We start from the raw sequence: 23,316 nt of genomic DNA, 5'->3' as shown, positions 1-23,316 counted from the left end.
TCAGCATCTCCACCCAGCTCTTCAGAAGACTCCAGTCCATACAGAACACTGCAGCCAGGCTCATCCTGGACCTCCCCAAATGAACCCACATTGCCCCCCACCTGGGAGACCTCCACTGGCTCCACATCCAGAATAGATGCCTGTTCAAGATCTGCATGTTTACAAAGCCCTCCTCGACCTCTAACCTGCCTACATCAACCATCGACTGAACCTCCACATACCCTCCAGACACCTGCGCTCCTCTTCACTTACCTTTGTGCACACTCCCAGCATCTGTCACAGCTGTGACCGCTCCTTCTCCTACATTGCTGCCAAGACCTTGAATGACTTGGCCCTATAGCTCTGCTCCATCCTCCTTGCTGGCAGACTTCAGAAAGAGACTTAGGACTTGGCTCTCCAATGGAGACACAGCGCCCAGAAATCCCCAGGGATGACAGTGCTGTGCTTTACAAATGCTGTTTGATTGATTGAGCAGGTGTAGCTGTAAATTACATCCTTTGCTCACTGCGGCAACCTAGTGTTGGACTTGGAACTTTAAAAGATGTCTTCCTTTGAATGAGGAGTTTTGGGTACTGAAGGACTGTGGCATTGTTGGCAAAATTTCAAGTGCATCTCGCAACCATTAACCGCATCTGTACCAGATTGACTGAGGAGTCTGATGCTATATTATATAAAATTTACTAATTTGGAGAGTGATATGGAGAATCCTCTTTTTTAAATTCTGTCCTTTTTTGCATTATTAAATTCACATGATCAGACCAGCATTGTGCCTGTAAGCTCTGGCTACTCAGGGACCACAACAAAAGTGTGTTGGCCTTTCAATCAGAAAAAAAAAATCATCATGCAATTTGAGGTGGGTGCACTATCCAACAATTTAGCGACCAGGTTATACGGAGTACCCATCTGCTGCATTCACTGAAAATGACAAAGAAGTCCACTTCGAAGGCGACAAGGAAGGCTCGTCTAGTAGTTTGGAAGCTACAAAGGAGTTGAGCACACATACGTTTCCTATTATGACTCCAACTTTAGCGAAAAATCTCTGGGGCCTTCGACGAAACCCATACCCAGGACTAAGACCACATCTCTGGTTTTGGCTGCCAAGAGTGGAGAAAACCACCCATGGCCTTGGATAGCAAATGATCCTCCAGCCACTGAGGACCCTCCCTATGGGGGTCATCGCAGACCCAAACCTCTCCTCCATACGAAGGAAAGGCCCACAAGAGCGGCATGTCTTGAAACTGCCTTTGAAAAAAGTCTGACAATCTGCTCTGCACACTATTGTCAAGGATATTCAACTGCAAAACGCTGTTTTGATGCCGAAACTGCCTGTGGTTACAATCCACTGGCTTGAGTCCAAGAATCTGCCAAGTTACTTTCAGTGACAAAACAAACAAAGTTAACTACTCCCTTGATGCCCACCACTACATTGGAAGAGGGTGAATAGCATGCTATCTACCCCGAGGATAAGCCTAGTCTTGCACTGCCCCTTTCTTTATCCATGGTCCACATAAAAAGTGGAAGCTGACATTTGAGGAGTCTATTTACAGTCCTCCATGGGCTTACCCCATTCCAAAAAATAGAGAAAGACTGACATAGTCTTGCCTCTACCTCCAGCACATGCACCCACACTCTTATTCAGACCAAACCCTTCCTCTGACCCTTTACCAGCTTATCAGGAACCAAGAGCCACTGATGGACAAGTCCTGGCATGACTTTGGGACAGATCCTCAGGGTGACACGTCTTGAGAACCAATCCCTGTGAAAGCTTCATCACCAAATAACACCTATGCATGCCATTCTGTCATAGAGAGAATATCACTAGGTACCTGTGCATGTGGAAAAGTATGAAGCGGGAAACCCTCTCAAACTGAACACTATACTCGGTTTCTTCTTATGCATAAAACAATACTAAAGCGCTTGAAGGACAATGTTTGAGTTCTTTGGATGGTCACTTCCAGGCTGAAAAAGAAAATTACGCCGGAACAGCAGGACCCTATCTTCATTATTGGAAATGTTCCACTGGACTCTGGTTCTGCATGCAAGAGGGGCATGCAGCGGATACTCCTCCTAATAAGAAGAATAAAAAGATTGAACTGTGAAGAGTCGCTTAGGAGCTGCTGCACAGTGGCATATTGACATATCCATGATGTTGCTGGCCAGGTACAGCATGGATGCACGAGACAAAATCAAGGAGCTGTTTAAGTACCTCTGAATGTTTTTGTTAGAAGTAACCTCCAACCCTTAACAATTTCTGCCATTCTTTTCTGGTAGCTGTCGAAGTGTGTTAGATGCAGTGGATTGAGCCTTTTGGCAGATCTATAACACTATTCTACTCCACTGCAATTGTTTCCTGAGGGTCTCTGGTTTTCCCCAGAAATATAACAGCACCTCGCCGATTTGGCTTTTGACCGTGTGCATCCCTTTGACTCGGGTAGATAAAGTACTAAAAAAAAAGAAAAATGACACCGCCATAGTGAAAGCTGTGTGGTCTGTACAGCACCACCAGCCCAAAACTGGGTTTTGTCACCCACAGTGTTGCGCTGTATCCAGGGCAGCAGCAACTACTCCCAGAACCCAGGATCTGCAATGGCAGCCATCTATTCAGGACAGTAAGCTTTCCAAATGGGGACAATACCAGCAAAGTGGTTTTTGTGATAGTAGGTGAGGCAAGGCTGGAGATGCCCAAATTAAAGGCATCTGTGCCACCAAACAGTGACCATCCCATCACTCTCCTATCTCAAACACTTGTGGGGGGACAACTGAAGTTTTACTTTCCCCAGTGATAGAGTACAACCGCAGATCACTTAGTGCTATCCATCAGTGCTTACGGACATTGCCCATAATTCTACACCTTACCACCCAACATACAACCCCTTCCATAAAGCATGAAACCAGAACATAAAGGTTTAGGATGGAAGAAGTACAGACAAAGGAGGAGGCCATTGAGATTGTGCCAAAACATGAAAAGCCTGGAGTACACTCAATGTACTTTCTAATTCCAAATCGATCCATCCTATGTCTTGGAGTGCTCAAGCGCTGCACCACATCCAGTTACTTCAGAATGACTACCCTCCAAGAGGTCGTTCCTCTCTCCTACACGGGGGTTAGATGGTAACCATAATTTTCAAGGATGCATATTTTCATAATGATATTGATTCTGCTCACAACCATTACCTTTGATTTGTGTTAAATGGAGTTTATTAGCAATTGGAGTCCTACCATTTGAGGTCTCAACTGCCCCTTGGTGTTCACCAAGCACCTGGCGTTTGTGGCAATGTATAATCCGGTGCAGTTGCATTCATGAGTTCCCATACTTGGACAAATGATTTTAAAGGGGAGCACTGTGGCAAAATTCTTTGCTCACCCTCAGCAAAAGATTTCCTTCCACAGTTAGGGTTCACAGTCGGTGTGAAAAAATCACATATTTGTCTCCAAAAAACAAAAATTTTCCTATGAGCCACACTCAGTCCAGTGGCAGATAATGCCTACACTAGCCCAGAGAGAGTCCATTTATTTAAAGACTGCTTCCCCATGGCCTCTTGTTGCATCTACCTGAGTAGCATTGATTTTGTTTCACACACCAGCTAACACATGTAGCTGCTACAAGAACATCGATCAAGACAGTGATCACAAGCGGCTGAGGATTGGAAAGGTCTATTGTTGGTGAATTCGAGTGTTTAACACAAACTTCAAAGGCGTAATACAAAGAACCTATAACTGGGCCTGTCGTTTTCAACCCACAGTGACAAGGGACCATCAATATAGATGCCCCACTTCTCGGTTGGTGTTCTCAAATGTTACTCCTCATGATCCGTGGTTCCTCTAGGTCAGTATGTTGGAACCCATGGCGATCAGCTAGCTCGTTGAGCTTTTCTGCCCATATTCTCCAGAATGGCAATGTTTTGCAAACAGAAACAGATTGAATGCACTGGCTGAAACAATAAGAGCTCATGCAGCAGATTTGGCATTGGGCTATACACATCCAGTCTCCTTACTGTCAAAATCTCCCAGGGATGTTCACCGGCTTTGCAGATGATCTCAGCAGGAATCCCCTGAAAATGACCTAGTGGTAGTTCCCACAAGGGTTCAATCACGGTTTCCACCATTGGTACATACCACTAATCGACCTGTTTGTCTCGCAAAAGAATGCATGGAGTCAAAACTTTGTGTTGAGGTACCCTTGCCCTCTGTGCCCGTGCAATATTTTATAGCATTGCTCTTGTGTGCTACCAAGAACGCTGCAGTAGATTTCAGTAGAATAGTTTGCTGTTGTCCTTGAGTTGTTCACACCTTATGCCTAAACCAGACTGCTCAAGATGCTATCCTAGGATTTATAACGCCTTTAGCAATTCAGGAACCCTTGTAAAGTCCTGCACACATATGCGGATGTCTTCTCTTTAAACAGTGAAGCAGTTAGGGAGCATTTGTATTTTTCCTTAATGTAAAACTCTGACTTGCCCACAAGGCACAGCATGCCACAGCTCCATACTGCTTCACATTTTTCACACTTTACCATCCAACCAGGCACCTAAGTCTGGCTTCCCAATACTGTGTGAATGATTACAATGAGGTACAAACTGTATGGGGACAGGTCAGTACTGTCCCGACTAGTTCCTTTGCCCAAAGCAGATATTTGAGCCCCCCTTAAACTGTAAGACCATCAATTCTACAGAGAATTTGGCATCAATGGATTGCTTAATAGTGGTTTATCTCCCATCTGTTGTTCTGAAGTAACATCTGCCACATTTGTACTTTACATTGAAAGAATACAAAACAAGATCGGTATATACACGGGACTGGAGTTTAATTTTCTTACTTTAATGAATAATAACTTGTGACAGTGGCCTCTTGACTAAGGCAATTACCTTCATGATCGATTTCGGAAATAAGGATTTGAGAGCTTGAAGCTTGTCTTCGTGTGAGACATATTTTATTTTCGGTATAGACAAAGTGGTGTTGAGAACAGTTCCCTATGTTATTATTCCAAAGGTTCTGCCAAAATGTCATCTGAACCAGGAAATCAATCAGTTTTCTAGTCATTACTTTTTTTTCTTCTTCCCTAACTTAAGAATACTTTACACTAAAAGTAGTATTTGAGAAACTTGAAATAGTCAATAAATAACTGTTTCCATAGGGTAGTCTCCTGTGATGGTTTAAACTCTACCTCAGTTTTTCCAGGTGTGTTAGTCTTGCTTACGTGCAAAGATTATGAAACCAATGGGATAGGGTTATACCTCCACCAAGAAATCATTGTCAGTCTACCGGAACTAAAGCTGAGGCTTTTCGGATACATGTACTCGTAGCAGATATTTGAATTGCAGCCATGCATGTTAATCTGCATGCCCTTTGAAAACCTATTTCTGCAAAGTTGTTGTTTTTGGCTATATGCCTATTTGAATCTGAATTTTCCCCTTTCGAGACTGTGAAATCAGATTATCAACTGTGTGCTTGAGGCAGAGCAGCACTATCTTGTAAAGAATAAGTACCCTCATGGTGTTTCTGTACTCATTCATCACCTTCTTTAATCATTTGCTAGGCTCCAGCCACTCAACGCATATAAGTGTGGGGCATAGGATGTTGAGATTGGTACTGCATGGACAGTCATGATACCTGACTGGAAAGAGGTGGGCTCTTGCTTTCAGCACAATATTTTGAATTGACAGCCTCTTTTAGATTTTTATTTTCTTTCTTGTCCTATCATTTAGGTTTGTAGTTTTGAAATATACTGACTAAGAGTAACAATCGCTAAGAAGGTAATATTTCACATTTCTGCTACGTGAGTCCCTGATGAATGAGGGCTGAAGTTTAAAATAAAATGATTTACGTTTTCTTTGTTTCCTTTCTCCTTTCTTTCACAGCTTCCAGAATTTGGGTATTCAGTGTGTGAAAAAACGTGAACTTGATGGTGCGGTTGCTGACCGTATCCGTACCAACAACAACCCCTTCAACGGTAACTTTCCATTGAACGTAATCAGTCTAGTTAACATTTTCTTATATTTTGAAAATTAAAATTAAATGTATCTATAAAACTTGAAAAGCTGGAAGAACAGAGAAAGTTGTACATTTCGCCTACAGTGAACATTGTTCAGGTCCAGCGAAGTGACAGCTTGTAGTTATTCATAACAAACATCTCTTGCTTCTCAGAAAATCAGATGTAGTACCTATTCTCTAAATTTTGCAGATAGACGCAGTTAGTAACTGGTCGACATACCTTCTCTACACAGTTACTAATGGCAGAAGCATTCTGAAGTGGTCACCGTAGCTCACAGTTGTGAACCACTAAAGGATTTGAAGTGCTGTCTATTGGCAGGTAGTGTAGTCATGAGGTTGAAGAGGTTTTACCAGATTGTAAAATGTACTGGTTGCCTGAATTGAGAACCTGTTACGTATAAATTTGCACAGTGAATAATCAAATTTAGTAGTTTGGTGTCCAGATGCTAGTGTGTACTGTAGTTTTTCATAAAGATTTGCTAATCACAGATTCATCACCTTTTGAAAATTGCCCAGGCATCTGATTGGATCTGGAAAATTTTCTAGTACCTCTCCGCTCCAGACGGTGGCATGTGTGGCACTGCAGTGACATTGTTCTGATCCAAAAGTGTTGTGTGGAGCCTTTAAATGCACAACTCTGACACGCTGACGTCAGTTCCTTTCTTTCCATCCCTCTAGACATGGATGTGGAACTTCTCTACTTTTTCAATTCTTATCAGCAAATTTTCAATAGTGTGCAAGGGGTATCCCACCCCAAGACAGGATTTAAGCCCTATAAGGATTTTCACTAACAGGTGTCTGTGATAGATCCCCACCAGCTTTGCCTGTGGTGTCTAGGGTTGAGTCACGACTCTAAGGCCTACATAGACTTCACATCGATGAACGCGAAGGCCTTCAGGTGATGCAAGGCAAAACTTTACATCACCAAGCAGAAGAAGATGCCATGCCAGGTCCAAAGCTTGTTCAGGTAAGTAAGAAACTTGGAAAGTCAAAGCAGAGTTTCGCTTCTTCATGCCATTCCCACTTCCCTGATAAAGCACTTGGGTTACGCCAGTGGTCCAGTTTCCGAAGTCCACCAACTTTGGAGTCGATTCCACAGCTGGATCGGCACAACCTGAGTTTTTAGGACCTTCGGCCACACCTCGCTGGACCGAAGTGTTTTTCTGAACTATGTTCTGTCTCCTTGGATTCCTACAGACTCCCTCTGGTGCCCCTTCGGGCCACATAGGGCCCAGGGGTCTACCAACTTGATTACTGCTGGAGGGTTCGCCCTTGTTGCCAGCTGAACCCTCTAAGCCCCTTCTACCCTTGGCTCCAGTATCGCCCTGGTGCCCATACCCACTCTGGGCCTGGCTCCATCGACACCGATGGCATCTTCACCGCCCGAAGAGGTGGCCCGCTTGTCCATTCAAACGCTGTCTTGACGCACGTGTAAATTTGACCAGTGCCCCAAACTAATCTGACTGAGGTTTCTGCACTTGCCCTACCTACCACAAGGAAGGCAACACTGTTTACACCCTCTTTTTGAAACAGACTCAGATAATGATCTTGACCAGGTTGGTCAGTTCACTCATTCATATGCCAATGAAAATTGCTATGCAGACTTGCAAGGTGCTAGTGGGCTGGACATTTCCTCAATGTTGGCCATTTTCTCTCCTCGTGGCCTAGCCATGGACGAATCTATATCCTATGCCACCGTTGGGCATAGGGTGGTCAAAGCCCTCCACCTGTACCTCTCCACCATGGAGGGGAAAACAAATGTCCTGACAGAAGTCCTGTAGCCTGGCCAGACTGCTTACCTGCCTCTCCTACCTTTTAATCAGGTCTTGACAGATGCCCTGCTAAGGCTTGGGCTAAGCCTTTTACTGGTGCTCCGATTAACCAGAAAATTGACAGATTCCTTTGCTCTACTCCTGGCATCAGCCTTTTTGTTCCAGCACCCTTCTGCTGAGAGCCTCGTAGTGCAAGCCTCCATCAGCCAGACAGTCCTTAACAATTTTCCTACCACTCACCCTGACAGGGCATCGAAACAAGTGGAGACCTATGGAAAATACCTCTTCTCCTCAGCCAGTTTGCTGGGCCACTATACTCCATGTTCTCTAGGACTTAGTGGCGCAAGTACACCCAGGTGTTCCTGAAGACCTTCGATCTGTCCTGTCACTAGCCATTCAAGATGGTGGTGATATGGCCAAGTTCACAATTTGTTGTGGCTTGGACACCGCCTACTCCATCGCACGGGCTATTGGCACCATTGCTGCCATTTGTTGCCATGCGTGGCTACGATTAACTAGGTTCTTGGGTGACATTCAGTCCTCCCTGATGGACATGTCGTTCGATGGAACTCGCATATTTGGGGTACAAGGCTGATTCTGCTCTGGAACATTTTAATGAGAGTAGGACTACCTCTCGCTCTCTGGGCCTTTCTACCCAACTTCGCCAGCAGCAATTTTAGCATTCCTTTCATGGCTTCAAGTTAAGCATTCCTCACCGCCAGCATGTCCCTCCCCAGCAGGAAACCCAACAGTTGAGCAGGGAAGGCCTTGGTGCCCACTGCCCCTGCCGCCAAGTTCAGCGTGCTGCTCAATCCACCACCTCCCTGCAGGCCGACCTGCCAAGCCTCTTTAGTTTACCCTTACCGGGTCACAAACACCCTGTGGGAGGCAGAATCCACTGATTCTATCCAGTTTGGTGAGAGATCACGTCAGACAGGTGGGTTCTGCAGATTGTCTACAAAGGTTATGCCGTAGCCTTCCTTTCTTCGCCGCTGCACCTTCCACCCAGTTACTGATGGAGTACCATTTCTAAATTGTGTGGCAGGAAGTTCAGGCCCTTTTTACCAAAGGGGCTGTTGAAAGGGTTCCTGTGATGAAAGAAGGATGTGGTTGTTCCTGCTAATTTTTTGTGCCCACGAAGGACTCTGGTCTTTGGGCTATTCTAGACTTGTGCCCTTTCAATGCCTTCCTCCAGAAGAAGTTCAAAATGCTCACCCCAGCACAGGTCATGTCTGCTTTCAACCCTGGAGACTGAAGAACCAGAACCTTTTGGGCCTGGCGGCGCAGGGTACGCCTTAATCTCCTGGGTTCTCCTGCTCAGCTACACAGAGACACGGGGACACTCTTTCGGCGTAAAAGGTTAGATTTTATTAGCTGCAGCTAGTACAGTTGTCCTAGAAGTACACACGGTATGTTCTCAGGAGACTGCCACTTCACTCCGTGGCGCACAGTCTTATATAGTACATACGTGAAATATACATTAACCAAAGACACACCTAAAACATATAAAAAGAGCCAATAAGAAAGGTTGGAAAACAGAACAGAACCAATAGGAAAGGTTTGAAAACAAAGTATCAAGTAACTCGAAGAGGCCTTTCCTCCAACTGTGTTTGTCACCCCTCCCCACGAACTAATTCATTAACAGGTTTGTGACCGACTCGCAGGTGACGAGATACGTGTGTGTGTGTGTTTTGGAGGACAGTTGTGAAACGAGAGAATACGAGCAGAACACCATCTTTGCAAATAGAGGCAGAAGGCTTTTTTCGACGCGATGCTGCAGGAAAAGCAGAAAAGACTTTGCTCGCCGTGCTGCCTGAGTGAGGGCAACACAAAATGGCGGCGGAGCACAAAATGGCAGGTCGATTCGATCACGATCGAAAATCGAATTTTCTCAAGACTGGATGATGATGTTGGATTTGGAGGATTTTTATTTCCAGATTCCCATCCTGCTGGCCAGACAGAGCTACCTGAGGTTCATGGTGGGAGAAGAGAATTATCAGTTTGCTGTGCCCCCCTTCGGTCTCACCAGTGCCCCTTAGGTATTCATGAAAATGACATTGGTGGCAGCACTTCTTCGGATCTCAGGGGGTCTCAGTCTTTCCCTTCCTCGATGACTGACTGTTGAAGGTGGGGTCGCCTAAGCAGTCATTGACTACCTCCAGAGTACGACAACCTCCTGTAATCTTTGGGGTTTACTATCAATGTACCGAAGTCAACCCTGACTCCTTCTCAGATGCTCCCCTTCAGTTGAGCCATTCGGGACACTACTCAGTTTTGTGCCTTACCCCTGGAAAGAGTCCAAGACATTCAGACTGCAATATCGATTTTTCAGCCTTAGCCCTGGATTTCAGTGAGGTTGACTCTGAGGCTGCTCTGCCTGATAGCCTCCTGCATCCTACTGGTCGAGCATGTGAGGTTGCATATGCGAGCTCTGCAGTTGAATTTGAAGCCCCAGTGAGCTCAACATCAAGGGGACCTCTTCGAACATGTTCAGATTTTAGAGGACATTTCAAAAGATCTGCAGTGGTGGTTGCTGGACCGTTATTGCATCAGCGGCAGACCCCTCTTCTTTCCCTGCCCAGAGTTGACAGTGGTGACCAATGTGTTGCTTCTGGGCTGGAGCTGCCACCTGAGAGATGTGGAGATCAGCGGCCTTTGGTCTCCTGCAGAATCCCGACTGCATATCGGTCTTCTGGAGCTGAGGGCCATCTGCTTGGCTCTGAAAGCGTCACTGCCATCCATCAGGGTGAGACTGGTACAGCTGCTCATGGACAACACCACTGCCATATGGTACTGCAGCAAACCAGGCAGAGACGAGATCAAGGAGGCATTGTGTCTCCAGAAATGGCTGGTCCACCTGGTGGCTCCCTGAATGTCAGGGCAGACAAACCCAGCCATCAGCACCTAGCAGATCACAAGTGGCAGTTACACCCGGGGGTGGCACCAGTCCTATTCCGCAAATAGGAAGAAACTTGGCTAGATCGATTTCTCACCGCTGAGAACGTGCAATGTTAGCACTTCTGAAAGCTGGAGTTTCCAAGGCGTCTCTCATTTAGAGACTGGTTTCACATCGAGTGGACCTTGGGACTCCTGCATGCCTTCCCTCTGATACCACTCCTGCACTGAGTTCCTGAGAAGATTGGGACAGACCAGCCCAAGTCATCCTAATGGCTCCAAATTGGACATGAAACGTTTGGTATCCCCAGCTGAACATCTTTGGCCTTCTGCTGGTGATGTTTGATGTCACCTTAACAGCCAGACATCCCTGTATACACATGTTGTAGGGCCAAATTTGTGGTTTCAGTACAGCACTCACCAGGTTGACCCCTGCCAGGGCAAACTGTGCGAAATTTCTTAGTCCTGTCTCTCACCCAGCAAGGCCTTGCCCTAGGCACAGTTATGAGTTATCTTTGGGACCTCTCTGCATTCTTACGGTTGCCTGAGCAGCCCTCCTTGTTTAAATCCCCTTTGTCCATCTGTGATGCCCCAGTGGGACCGCAATCTTTTCCTTACTTATTTAAAGTGTAATCCATTCATGATGCTCCACAGTTGTCCTTTGCGGCTTCTCACCATTTAACATGTGTTCCTTATTGCCATCACCTCTGCACAGCGTGAGTGAGCTTCAAGCTGTGTGTTCATCCACCACCACCTTCCCGATTAACTGACTCTGCAAACTAGAAAGATGTGACGCTATTCCACATTGTTCAAACCATCACACTGCTGGTGTTCTGTGCTCCCCCTCACCCCTCAGGAGAGGCTCCATCGCTTTTTTTTGTGCAGAGTTTTCTATAGCTCAAACTTGACCCAAATCGGGTATCAGAGCGCTTTACATAGCACAAGTTACGTTACCTGAGTACACATATTCATTTTTGTTAGGCACGGGGAGATTAAGTGATTTGCCCAGAATCACAGGATGTTGAGCATCATTGCTGATATTCAAACCCAGTTCCCCAGATTCGAGGTCAACCGCCCTAGCCGTTAGGCCAACTCCGCTTTGACCTAAAGAGAGTAGTTAGTTTCTACATTGATCGATCCAAACAACACCAGGTGGATGATCAGCTCTTTGTGGGGTTCACTGGAGCGAAAAAAAGGTAAGGCTGTGCAGAAGCATATCCTCTTGAAGTGGATCGTGCGTTGTATTAAGATCGGCTATGCTTTGGCAAGGAAGCAGCCTCCAGAAAGCTTGTGATCGTTCTCCACCGCGGCCAAAGCTAAGCTGCTGCTACTACTAAGTTAGCATGAGGAGTCCCTGCCCTAGACATCTGTCAGGCAGCTATTTGGGCGTCCTTCCATACATTCACAAAGCACTATTCTCTGGACAGCCAAGTGCACTTTGCCCACTCACTTCTGCAGGACTTTTTCTGGTTTGAGTCCATTCACAGCCCACCTCTCATAGGTGCTGCTTCGGTGTCTATTCAAATGGTGAGGAATCTGTGGCTAGAAGTCGCTGTCAGAAGAACAAGTTACTTACCTTCTGTGACACTTTCTGGTAAAGACTATCTAGTCGCAGATTCCGCTCCCAACTTCCCTTCCTCCACGTTCTGTGATTAGGCTATACCCCTTAATAAGATTCTAATTGTAGCAATCTGCATACTGATATACTTTGCTTTGGGGCTCCATGTCTGGAGGTGCAGACAGTCTCAAAAGTAACTGATGTAATATTGCTGGAGTAGCACCTTTTATGAGCTTCCCTTCCAAGGCTGAACGTCATCCGTGCTTATCCGCATGGCGCCGCCTTCTGGCACGCAGAGGTTCTATGAAGAACGTTTCCTGACGCAGTCTGATGCCTGGGGAGTACTCAAAAGGTGAGGCATCTGCGGGTAGATAGTCTCTACCCGAAAAAGTGTTACTGAAGGTAAGTAACTTGTTTGTTCAGAGGTCCCTGTACAAAGCCATGTCGGTAGTGGTATGTTACTCCTAGGTTAGAGAAGAGTCAATGGTTGTAATACACTCCCAAGAAACCACCAAGCTCAGACCGTACCTGATGTAGTGCTTGCTGTGCAATTCAAACAAACCTGCAGAAATGTGGGTAGCAGTGCAGTCTCAAAATTAGGACTTCTGGGCATTATGCACCTACTTCTGCCAGAAAGCTCAGATTATACATTTACCTGTATCTGACTTTTTATTTGCTTCCATCACGGCCACCTGGCTTCAAGTATACCTGTAATAGTTTTTGCGATGCCCACTGAGCTTAGAGCCTCATCCAGTAGTAGTAATAGTGAAGACAAATTTGTAAATAGGAGGCAGTTTCCTACAATATGTTTTGTAATTTCAGTTTCTTGTGAAACTCCTTTCATATTTCAAATATGTTTATTGGAATTAAACAGAGGTATGACCCATTCTATCAGTAAACAATTAGATCTGTGTGTCTCAACATAAATGTGATTATATAAAAATCTTAAATATAAAGTGCACAACCTAACTGTAGTTAAGGAGAGTGTTTTAAAGAGAGTAGAAAGGGTACATTTCTTTTGGGTACATAAGTACAGCTAGGTTGCAGATAAGAAGAGGTTCCCTTCAATGGTGACCCTGTGGTGAATAGTGTAAAAGAGTGATTTAACCTGTGGTCCGGGGACCCTAGGGGTCAGCGAAGCCTATTTTTATTTTTAGGGGGGCTACACAACTGCTTAGAAATTGAAATAATATTGACAAACTAATAAAATGTAAATAAAAAAACCTAATGTAAATTTGAAAAATGAAAAATGTTTGGTAAATATGAGGAGTTTGAAATTGGAAGTTAAAATTAAATTGGAAGCCTCAGATTCATTCATGAGCAGTGCAGGTGTATCAACAGAATATATTATGGACAATGGGTGGCCTTACTTGAATTTTTAAAAGCTCCAGCATTCCCATTAATTTTTATGTGTGTGAGAATTAAATAAAAAATGTAATCATTACTGTATGTGGTTGTATGCCTGCTTCTGTATTTTTAATATTGTTTTACGGTTTAAATGATCAATATTGCTTACTCAGGCTGTGGTCCCCGGTTCCAGTAATGACTCAGTGAGGGTGCCAGGATGCAACTAATGATTCAGTGTGGATTCCCAGGCTCCAGTAATGTATGGGGGTCCACAGAAGTCACTAGTTTAAGAAACAGTGGTGTAAAAGTTGTTTCTTGGGGCATGGCTTGGGGCCAGCAAAGATGGCCGCCTAGTAGAGAGCTCCGCCGGAGCGAAGCCTTAATTCCCCTAAAAATCCGGTTATAATCCTGTAGGCTGCACATCAGAGAGGTGGGGATGACCTCGAGAAAGTAAGCGGCACCGGATTCTGCAACGCGGAGGCTCTGGGACGCCTCCGTTGCCGCGGCGTGCCCGGTGCTGGTGGTGGCAGACGGGAGAGCCTGGGAGGCGGATGGCGGGCGCTCCCGTCTGCCGCATACGCAACATCCCGGCGTTGAGGCTTGCAGCGGCGCCTGCCATCGGGGGTGCGGCCGGGCCTCGGCGCCCCCACCAACTCCATCACAGTGCCTGAAGGGGGCCGCGCGTCGAGCCGCGTCCCCTATGTGGACCGGCAATTGGTGTTGACGCAAGGAGGCTTGGAGACGCCTCCGTCATTACGACGTGCCTGGTGCCCACAGCGGCGGCCTGGTGAGCCGGTGAGAGGCATTCCTCTCTGCCACCTAGGCGACAGCCCGGAATCAAGACCAGCGGGGGCGCCTGCTCTCGGGAGGAGGGCCGAGCCTCGGCGCCCCCACCAACCCCATCACAATACCGCAAAGGGATCGCGTGGTAAACCGCGGCCCTGAGTGCAGCAGTGGGGGATATTAACAGCTTGCTGCGTGGCCCTGCGGGGTCTGAGGACTGCTGTTGAGGGAAGGCCGTGTTGGAGACCACGTGTGGGCTCTGCTACATTACACCTTGGACACAACTGGTTTGCGACGGACCCCGCCTGCACGTGAACCTCTCCCTGTGCTCCGGCAGCCTATGCCATGACGGGCCCTTCTCGAGGGCGGAAGAAACGCCCCTGAATAACCAAGACATTGTGAGGAACAGCCGGAGGTTGGTCTCTACTGCCCTTACGCCGAAAGATCCAGGTACGGAGGCGGGAAAGAGTTTGGGGCTGCCTGCGACGCGGCGAGGGGACTAGGCCCTGCCCGGATAAGAACATTGCTGGCTGCCTAGAGATCATGGGGCACAGCCCTCGTGGAGGGAAGGGGCCCAAAGAGAGCACATCCATTATCCCCTTCTGGCTTGCCTGGGGGCTAGTGTCAGAAAAAGTAGACCCTGCTGGCACGTGACGCACGCTCGTGACTGGGGAGTGGAGGCCCGCCAGTACCGGCGGACGAAGACCCTGTTGAGTGGCGGTGGGGACCGCGGAAGGGTGCGGCACAGCGACACCAAGGGGTGACAAGACGACCAGAAGAGTAATATCTGTACCAGCCTACAGAACGTTCACGGGAAGGCGTTACACGACCTCTGTACACCCCAGCTGCTGGCGGCCTAGACGAGGGAGACAGCAACATGAAATCTAAGGGGACTGCGACTGCCCAAACGAACAAGCTCGACAAATATGCAGTCCCGATGTCGGCCCCTCAGACCAAAGGGGCAGCGGGGGGCCAACCGGCGCCGGCTGAATCCTCCTTGGCTTCCATAATGGCAGCCATACAAAATCTAGGGACCACCCTCGAGATGAAAATCGACAAGATGTCCATTGAGATGAATCTTATACGTGCCGATCTCAACAAGACGTCGGACAAGGCTAGAACCAATGAGACCGATATCAGGGAGCTCCAGGCCTCCTCCAAGAAGCTCGAGCAGAGGGTTAACGAACTTGTACACCAACACCGCCAGATAGCCTTGATGCTCGAAGACCAAGAAGGGAGGGCCTGGCGGAAAAACATTCGCATGGTGGGCGTTCCAGAAGGTTCAGAAGGGCCTAGTATGGACCTCTTCCTTGAAGATTTGATCCTCAACTGCTTGAAACCGAAACGGCTCTCTACTATGTTCTCCGTCGAGAGGGCGCACCGCGGTCCATCATTGCGATAATCCTCAACTATAGGGACCATGACTCCATCTTGCAAGCCGCCAGACAGATGGGAGACCTACAATATGAGAACGCAACAGTCCGGTTCTTCCCTGATTTTACGCTCAAGGTGCAACGGAAGCGGCGCTTATTTGATGGGGTGAAAGCGGCGCTTCGGGGAAAACGTATTAAATACATGAGGTTCTTCCCTGCAAAGCTCAAAATAATCGATGGCGGCAAATCCCTCTTCTTCACTACGCCTTCAGAGCTGCAGGACTGGCTAGACAGAGGCGCATCGCAGACGTCGGCAACTGCTACAGGTGATTAGTGTAGAGACACCCGGGCCAAGTCACCGGGATCACTGGATGACAGGTCTGACACCGACAGAACGAGTCAGCGCTCATGGCGATCGAGATCCCGCAGCCCTGACATGGGGGCTACTCAGAGACGCTAGTGGACTTGCGTTGATTGGAGAGACTACGTTCTCAGAAGTCGTAGTGTAATGTATAATGTTTTCTAGGTTATTGGGGGGGATGGTTTTCCTGGGGTGGTGCCAACCGGGAGGGCGCTGTATTCTCCATGCCCGGAACGGGCTTGATCTACATGGGTAGGGCCGGAGACACTTCCTGACTTAATTATTTGCACGTCACTGGCAGAATGCCCGCCGGCCATGGGACATTGATCAATGCATTTGGTGGGGAGCGGGATGGAATTGATGGTGCCGTCTGGGTCTGTTCGTAATATGTGTGCATATGCTTGAACAGCTACTAAAGGTATGGGGAAAGGCGCTCAGCGGCTGGAGTTGGTGCCAGCGTACTTCCCACCTAACAGTTTGTCGGGGGAGGGCTTTTCTCTCTCTCCTTTTTTGGGGTGAAAGGCGCTCTGCTATTTGGGGATGTGGGTCGTTGTAAACCTACCTGGCAGGGTAGCAGGGTGGGGGGACGGCTGGGGGGGCGACAGTTTCATTGTTATCTCTGGATGGTTGGTGATGCCTGGGTGGGATGGTGCGTTGTTGCAGGAGCTACAGATTGCGTACTGGGATAGCTTTCAGTGATGGCTACAAGGTGGGATAAAAGTCTTAAATCCTTAGTTGGAACGTTAACGGGTTGGGAGACAAGGTCAAGAGGAGTATAGTACTTCAATTTGTTAAATGGCACCTCCCAGATATTGACCTCTTGCAAGAAACGCACCTCATCGGCAACACATGTCAAGCACTCAACAGATGGGACTTTACACTGGCGACACATGCCAGCTTCACTTCGGGATTCCGCGGGGTGGGCATTCTGTTGCACCGTAACTTTCCATTTGCCATTGAGCACTCGGAGACAGACCTGCTGGGGCGCTATGCGGTACTCTCGGGGAAGTGGGAAGGACGCATACTTAACTTGGTGATGGTTTATATCCCACCGGGTCTCCAAACTCATTCCTACCATGATCTGGGTTAACTTCTCCTTTCCCTTCCTGAGGGGCAGCTTCTAATTGGTGGGGACTTCAACGCAGTAGTGTCGGGAGGACTGGATAGGCACCCGCCCCAAGACATTGCGACGGGGCACATGTGGCTCTCCAATCTCCTGGAGGCATTCGGATTAGTTGACCTCTAGCGTATGCGCCACCCAAACCTACAGCACTACACATTCTCCTCGGGACCACACCACACTTTTTCTAGGATAGACTATATCCTTACACTTCTGCAGCAAGACACTACCATTCGAGAGATCAAACATCTGGCACGGGGTGTATCTGACCATTCCCCGTTATGGGCACACCTTGCTATTGGGGAACAAAAGGTAGGCTGTGTTGCACCCCTAAACCCCTGGTTCTTACGCAATCCTGGGATCAAGAGGGAGATCACCCATTCGATACACCAATACTTCCGAGAAAACGTTGGGACGGTGGAATCCCCTGCTGTCCTCTGGGAAGTATTTAAGACCGTACTGAGGGGTGAAGCCCTCTCCATAACTGCCGGACAGCGCAAAGAAAAGGAGGCACAAATGCTTACCATCCAGCGTGATCTTCTCGTTCTGGAGGGGGCAGCACAAGTTGACGGGAATCCGGGGGCTCTGCATCAGATGCAGCTCAAAGTTGCTGAATATAAGGAACTAGCCACCGATGCCGCTAAAAACCTAGCAAGAGACCGAGACGGCCGATTGTATGACCCAGGGGAAAAAGCAGGCAAATTAATAGCCTGGCTGTACAAAAAGCAGAAAGCGCAGAGGGTGGTGTCCGAGCTTCAGGCTGAGGGGGGCGCCCCCCTTACTGAACCTCAGGAGATAATCTGTGAGTTTGCAGCACATTTAAAAAGAGTATACAGCAGGGGGCGGAGCGATCGGAGGAGGATTCCTCCATGCTTTTGGCTGGCATTAAGCTGCCTATCCTTTCTGACGACAACTGAGAGACTTTGGACGGTGAACTCACCGCAGCAGAGCTGGCCAAGGCAATCAATGAACTCCGGCCTGCGAAAGCTCTAGGACCAAACGACCTCCCTATTGAGCTGTACAAGCTCAAACCTGATTGCCTGGGTCAACACCTTAAAAATATGTTTGACGACAGTAAAGTTTTGGGGAAGCTACCGAGAGACCAGCGTATTGCCACTCTGGTAGCCATCCCTAAAGAAGGGAAACCCAGAGAGCTGTGCACTTCTTACAGGCTAATATCCTTATTAAATGCTGAACCCAAAATCCTCGCGAAGCTCCTCGCAAATAGGATCAAGCCGATAATTACCAAACTGATCCACCCAGACCAATCGGGCTTCATGCCGCACCGCAACACCGCGCTCAACCTGTGACGACTCCACGGAGTGTTAGGACGCTGCCACATGATCCAGGAAGACGCAGTTGTGGTATCGTTGGATGCCGCTATGGCATTCGACATGCTCGAATGGCCTTATATGATGGCGGTCCTCAAAAAGATGGGCTTCGGTCCTAACTTTATCGGGTGGGTGTGCCTCCTCTACACTGAGCCATTAGCCCAGGTTGTGGTGAAGAACAAAATCTCAGAGATTTTCACACTGGAGAGAGGGACGCGACAGGGCTGCCCCCTCTCATCCCTGCTTTTCACCCTCTCCCTGAAGCCTCTTGCGGCCTGGATACGACAAGACCTCTCATTATTTTTTATTTTATTTTATTGTGAAGGTTTTATATAGCACTGGCTAGACCCAGAGGTATCAGAGCGCTTTACAAGATAGTATAAGGCACATAGGGTATAAAAGCATATGAAAGGTAGTGCAAGAAAAATTTACAAAGTACAGACAACATGAGCATTATACAAAACCAGATAAATAAAACCGGGGCAGGAGCTATACATTTAAGTAACTGGGTAAATGGTGAAACAGGAGAACAGGGTATAAAATTACTGAACAAATATCGTGTGATAGATAAGAAATCAGGAGTAGGACAGAGGTTAGGAACCCCAATAATAATTGAGGAGGTGGGTTTTGAGGTCTTTTTTGAAACTAGAATAGGAGGGATTACAGCGCAGGTTTTTTGGGAGGGCATTCCAGATAATAGGGACTTTGCCAGAGAAGGAGCGAGATTGTGTAGCTTTCTTTTTATGCAGAGGTGGGATTAGGAGTAGGGTGTTAGTGCTTCTCAGAGGTCGAGTGGAGCCCGCAGTGTGGAGTTTCTTTGAGAGGTAATGCAAAGTGTTTTGGTGGAGGACTTTGAGTAATGCAGGCGGTTTTGTAGGCAGATCTGCCTTCGATAGGGAGCCATTTAAGAGATTTGAGAGCCGGTGATATGTGATCGAAGCGTTTGCAGTCCGTGATGAGCCTGGCAGCAAGGTTGAGCACAGCTTTGATGGGAGCTAGGTGTACTTTGGGGATTCCATTAAGGATGGCATTACCATAATCAATACGTGACCGAACAAGCGACTGAACTACGAGTTTGAAATCATCGGTGGGTATGAATGGTTTAATTGAGGTGACGGAGTGTGAAGAGGGCTCCTTTTGGCAGAGTTTTTGATGTGAACATTAAGGGTTAGGGTGTTGTCGATAGTGATGCCAAGAGATTTGACGGAGTTGGAGAAGAGAATGATTTCTGTTTTGTTAGGGTTGAGTTTGAGATGATTGGAATGGAACCAGGTTTGGATCTTGGTAAGGGTGTTGTTCAGGTGTAAGATGTCAGCATGAGTTTTAATCTTGTAATAGATTTGGGTGCCATCGGCGTTGAGGTGGTAATTTATGCCTGCTTGGTTAAGAATGAAGGTGAGAGGTTCCATAAAGAGGTTAAAGAGGGAGGGAGAGAGAATAGATCCTTGGGGGACTCCAAGGGAGACAGGAGTGGGGGTAGAGAGACAGTTTTGAATTTTGATTTGCTGAGTACGGTGTTGTAGATAAGAGATGAACCATTTGTAGGCGGTGCCATTAAGGCCGAAACGGTTCCTAAGCACATTAAGTAGGGCTGAATGGTTGACTGTATCGAATGCTGCAGAGAGATCAAGAAGGATAAGAAGGCAGGTCTCGCCATTGTCAAGTGATTGATGAATGTCATCTATGATATTGAGCATTGTCGTTTCGGTACTGCAGCCTTTCCTGAAGCCAGATTGAAAGGGGTCGAGAAGGTTGAAATTTTCTATGTGTTTGTCTAGTTGTAGTAGGACACATTTTTTAAGTACCTTTGAGAGAAGGGGGAGGTTAGTGATGGGGAGGAGATTATTTAGGTCATTGGGGTCAGCATTGGGGTTTTTGATTATGGGCGAGTTTTGACCAAGCTGAAGGGAGGAGGGGACACAACCCGTGGAGAGAGATGATGTTGGTCCAGAATGGGATGATGTGCTTAAGGGCAGGGACAAGGTTGGAGGGTATTGGGTCTTTTGTGTGGGAGGGCGGTTTTAGATTGCCAATTATATTGAGGACTTCAAGCTCAGTGATGGGGAGAAAGTTGAGCAAGGAGGCATTGTTCTTAAGTAGAGGTTTAGGGGAGTTGGTTACTGGATATGGCTCATTACGAGGGCTCAGATGGACGGATGGGTGGGAGGACCGGATTTCGCTTTATGCGGATGACATACTCTTGTACTTCGCCTGCCCCTCCAAATCCCTCAGAGTTGCCTTAGACATTTTCACCATTTTTGGGAAAAACTCTGGTTACAGCATCAACTGGGGGAAATCATTACTATACGTCTTATATGGCGCCCCCCCCCCCCTTTCAATACCGCATGACTGCCCGATCAAGATAGCCACGGAGGGCTTCAAGTAACTTGGAATCTTTATCTCCAGCAATGTGACGACCCGTTACGAGAGGAATCTCTTACCACCGCTGCAAAGCTTCAAAAGGGACACTGCCATTTGGAATAGGCTTCCGCTGTCCCTACTGGGTCGGGCAGCTCTATTCAAGATGATGGCGCTACTGCATTTTTTGTACTCCCTCCAAAACTACCCCGATTTAGTCCCACAGAAGTACTTTGCAGATATTAAGGCCACTCAAAGAGACCTGTTGTGGGCCGTAACGCCACGCATATCGCTCCAGAAAATTACACTAGGGTGATACGATGGGGGTATAGCACTTCCGGACATCCGCAAATACTACTGGGCTGCACACCTCTCGGCCATAAACCAGGGCATGTATAGGAGTGGGGATGATCCCGGGTATGGGATGGACAGGTGGCTCCTCCCAGGGGGGAACTTTGAGACTGCGCTCTACTCTAAACCTAACAAGTATCACCTCACAGGACCTACAAGGCACTCTGTCCAACTCTGGCATATTGTGAGCCACAAACTGGGATGGGCTGACAAACTCACATTGGCAACCCCGCTCTGGGTCTCCGAAAGGCTAACCCCGCTCTGGATCTCCGAAAGGCTAGGTACACTGGGTCGCACCAAAGGGTTTCGTAACTGGGACCTGATAGGGATCTCCCGTATAAAGGACCTATGGGGGCCCAATGGCGTGGTGACTTTTGCCTCACTACAGCAAACATACAAATTAGCGCAAACGGAGTACTTCCGATACATACAGATCAGACACTCACTCCAGTTGAACATTCCACCCGGAATGACACTCCCGGTGTCCTCCCCCTAGAGGACAGACTGCTTGACGGCCATTTACCGGAGAGGGCTATCTCCCTCACATATAAAAAAAAAATCATACATCACATCCCTGACCCATTGCTTGCACTTAGGAGAAAATGGGAGACTGACGGTCTTGAGATTGATGACGAGGAATGGAGAGAGGCACTTTCCTCCCCCAAGAAGTAGTGATATCTGGAAAATTGAGGCTGATGCAACTAAAAATACTACACCGAGTTTACATCTCGGGTACACGACTAGTATTGATGGGTAGGAGTGAGGACGGGCTTTGTAGGAGACGGTGTGGGGCAGTAGGGATGTTTCTTCACATACTATGGGAGTGCCCTCCAATACAAGCCTACTGGAAGCGGGTGCACGACTGTATGCGTACTATCTGGGGGGTTGACTTGCGACCCGAAATTAAAAGGTGCCTCTTGAACATCTGGAAGCCCACAGACTTGTCCGTAAAAGGCAGAATGTGGGCAACGCTTGGACAGGTAATTGCAAAACGCAATATAGCACGCCTATGGGGAACGGGAACACCTCCACGCTCAGTGCATGGAAGAAAGACATGGACTAGTGCATACTGCAAGAGAAGACAGTCTATGTGGCCCGTGGTTGTCCCCGGAAATGGGTGGCAGTTTGGTCAAAATGGAATGAGTACCGCAGAAACCTGTGTGAACCTCCCATGATCCCTTCCCTTGATGAACCATTAACGCCGTAATGATTTATGTACTGATACCTTCTTGTGTACTACGACATCAGAAGTGGTATATTTGTATGAGAATCTGTGGATGCAACGCTGTAATATCTGTGAATGTAAATGTGGAATGACCCAACGAGTTTATTTATGCAAATAAAGAGTTATAAAAAAAAAAAAGTTACTTGCAGATGAGGAGTGCTTTAAAGAGGTTTTTTTTCTTTTGACGATTCTGCAAGTTGACGTGTGTTTTCTGATGGTATTCAAGACTCTCAGTGCACTCAATTGTTACGGTATTATTCTTGCCATACTATCAATGCTATCATAAGTGTTTCAATACAGCAACTGGCTTTGAAAACAAAACCTATACCACCCCTATAGCCATAAAAAAAAAAATCAGCCCTGATGCATAGTGTGGAAGGGGTTAATCAAGTGAGGTCTGTGGGGCCATGAAGGACTATAATTATGTCCTTCATACAAAATATATTTTTTATCTACATCGGGCCAGAAACTGAAAGATTGTGGAAACTGCAACCTTTAGTCTTACGATGCACAGGAAAAGAGTGGATAGACTGCTGGGCCTCTGGGGGCTTCCTTAGAGAAAAATGTTTTACCTGCTAAAGCGCAAATTGGAATTGCCCCATTGAAATACATGGCCTCTAAAACTACATGGTAGCCCTCTGTAACATCCACCAAGAGGCCTTCTACCACTGCTCTGACGGGACAGACTTCTGGCCAAGGAATGGCAAAGGCTCCCACTTCAGAAGATTTTGTTGAAGAAAATGAAATATTCCAAAACACATGGTGGTATATCTGCTGAAAAACCACTGACAAAGCTGCCAACGACTAGTACAACATAAAATACTAAAATAGTGTTCACAAGTTCAACATTG

At 47.3% G+C, this 23,316-nt stretch overlaps 1 protein-coding gene across 4 annotated transcripts in view; it reads left to right on the top strand.

Moving 5' to 3' along the window:
- The window catches only part of RELA (RELA proto-oncogene, NF-kB subunit), a 367,284-nt gene that overhangs the window by 197,386 nt on the left and 146,582 nt on the right, over positions 1-23,316 (top strand). For all 4 annotated transcript variants that reach the window (XM_085625888.1, XM_085625890.1, XM_085625889.1 and 1 more), the window contains exon 6: positions 5,859-5,950. In XM_085625888.1, the coding sequence (XP_085482014.1) occupies positions 5,859-5,950 (92 nt within the window). The remainder of the gene's footprint in view (positions 1-5,858; positions 5,951-23,316) is intronic.

Source organism: Triturus cristatus, chromosome 9 (assembly GCF_964204655.1).
Source record: "Triturus cristatus chromosome 9, aTriCri1.1, whole genome shotgun sequence".
Lineage (NCBI taxonomy): Eukaryota > Metazoa > Chordata > Amphibia > Caudata > Salamandridae > Triturus > Triturus cristatus.
Note: the sequence above shows the minus strand (reverse complement) of the source record. Positions and strands in the feature narration are given on the sequence as shown.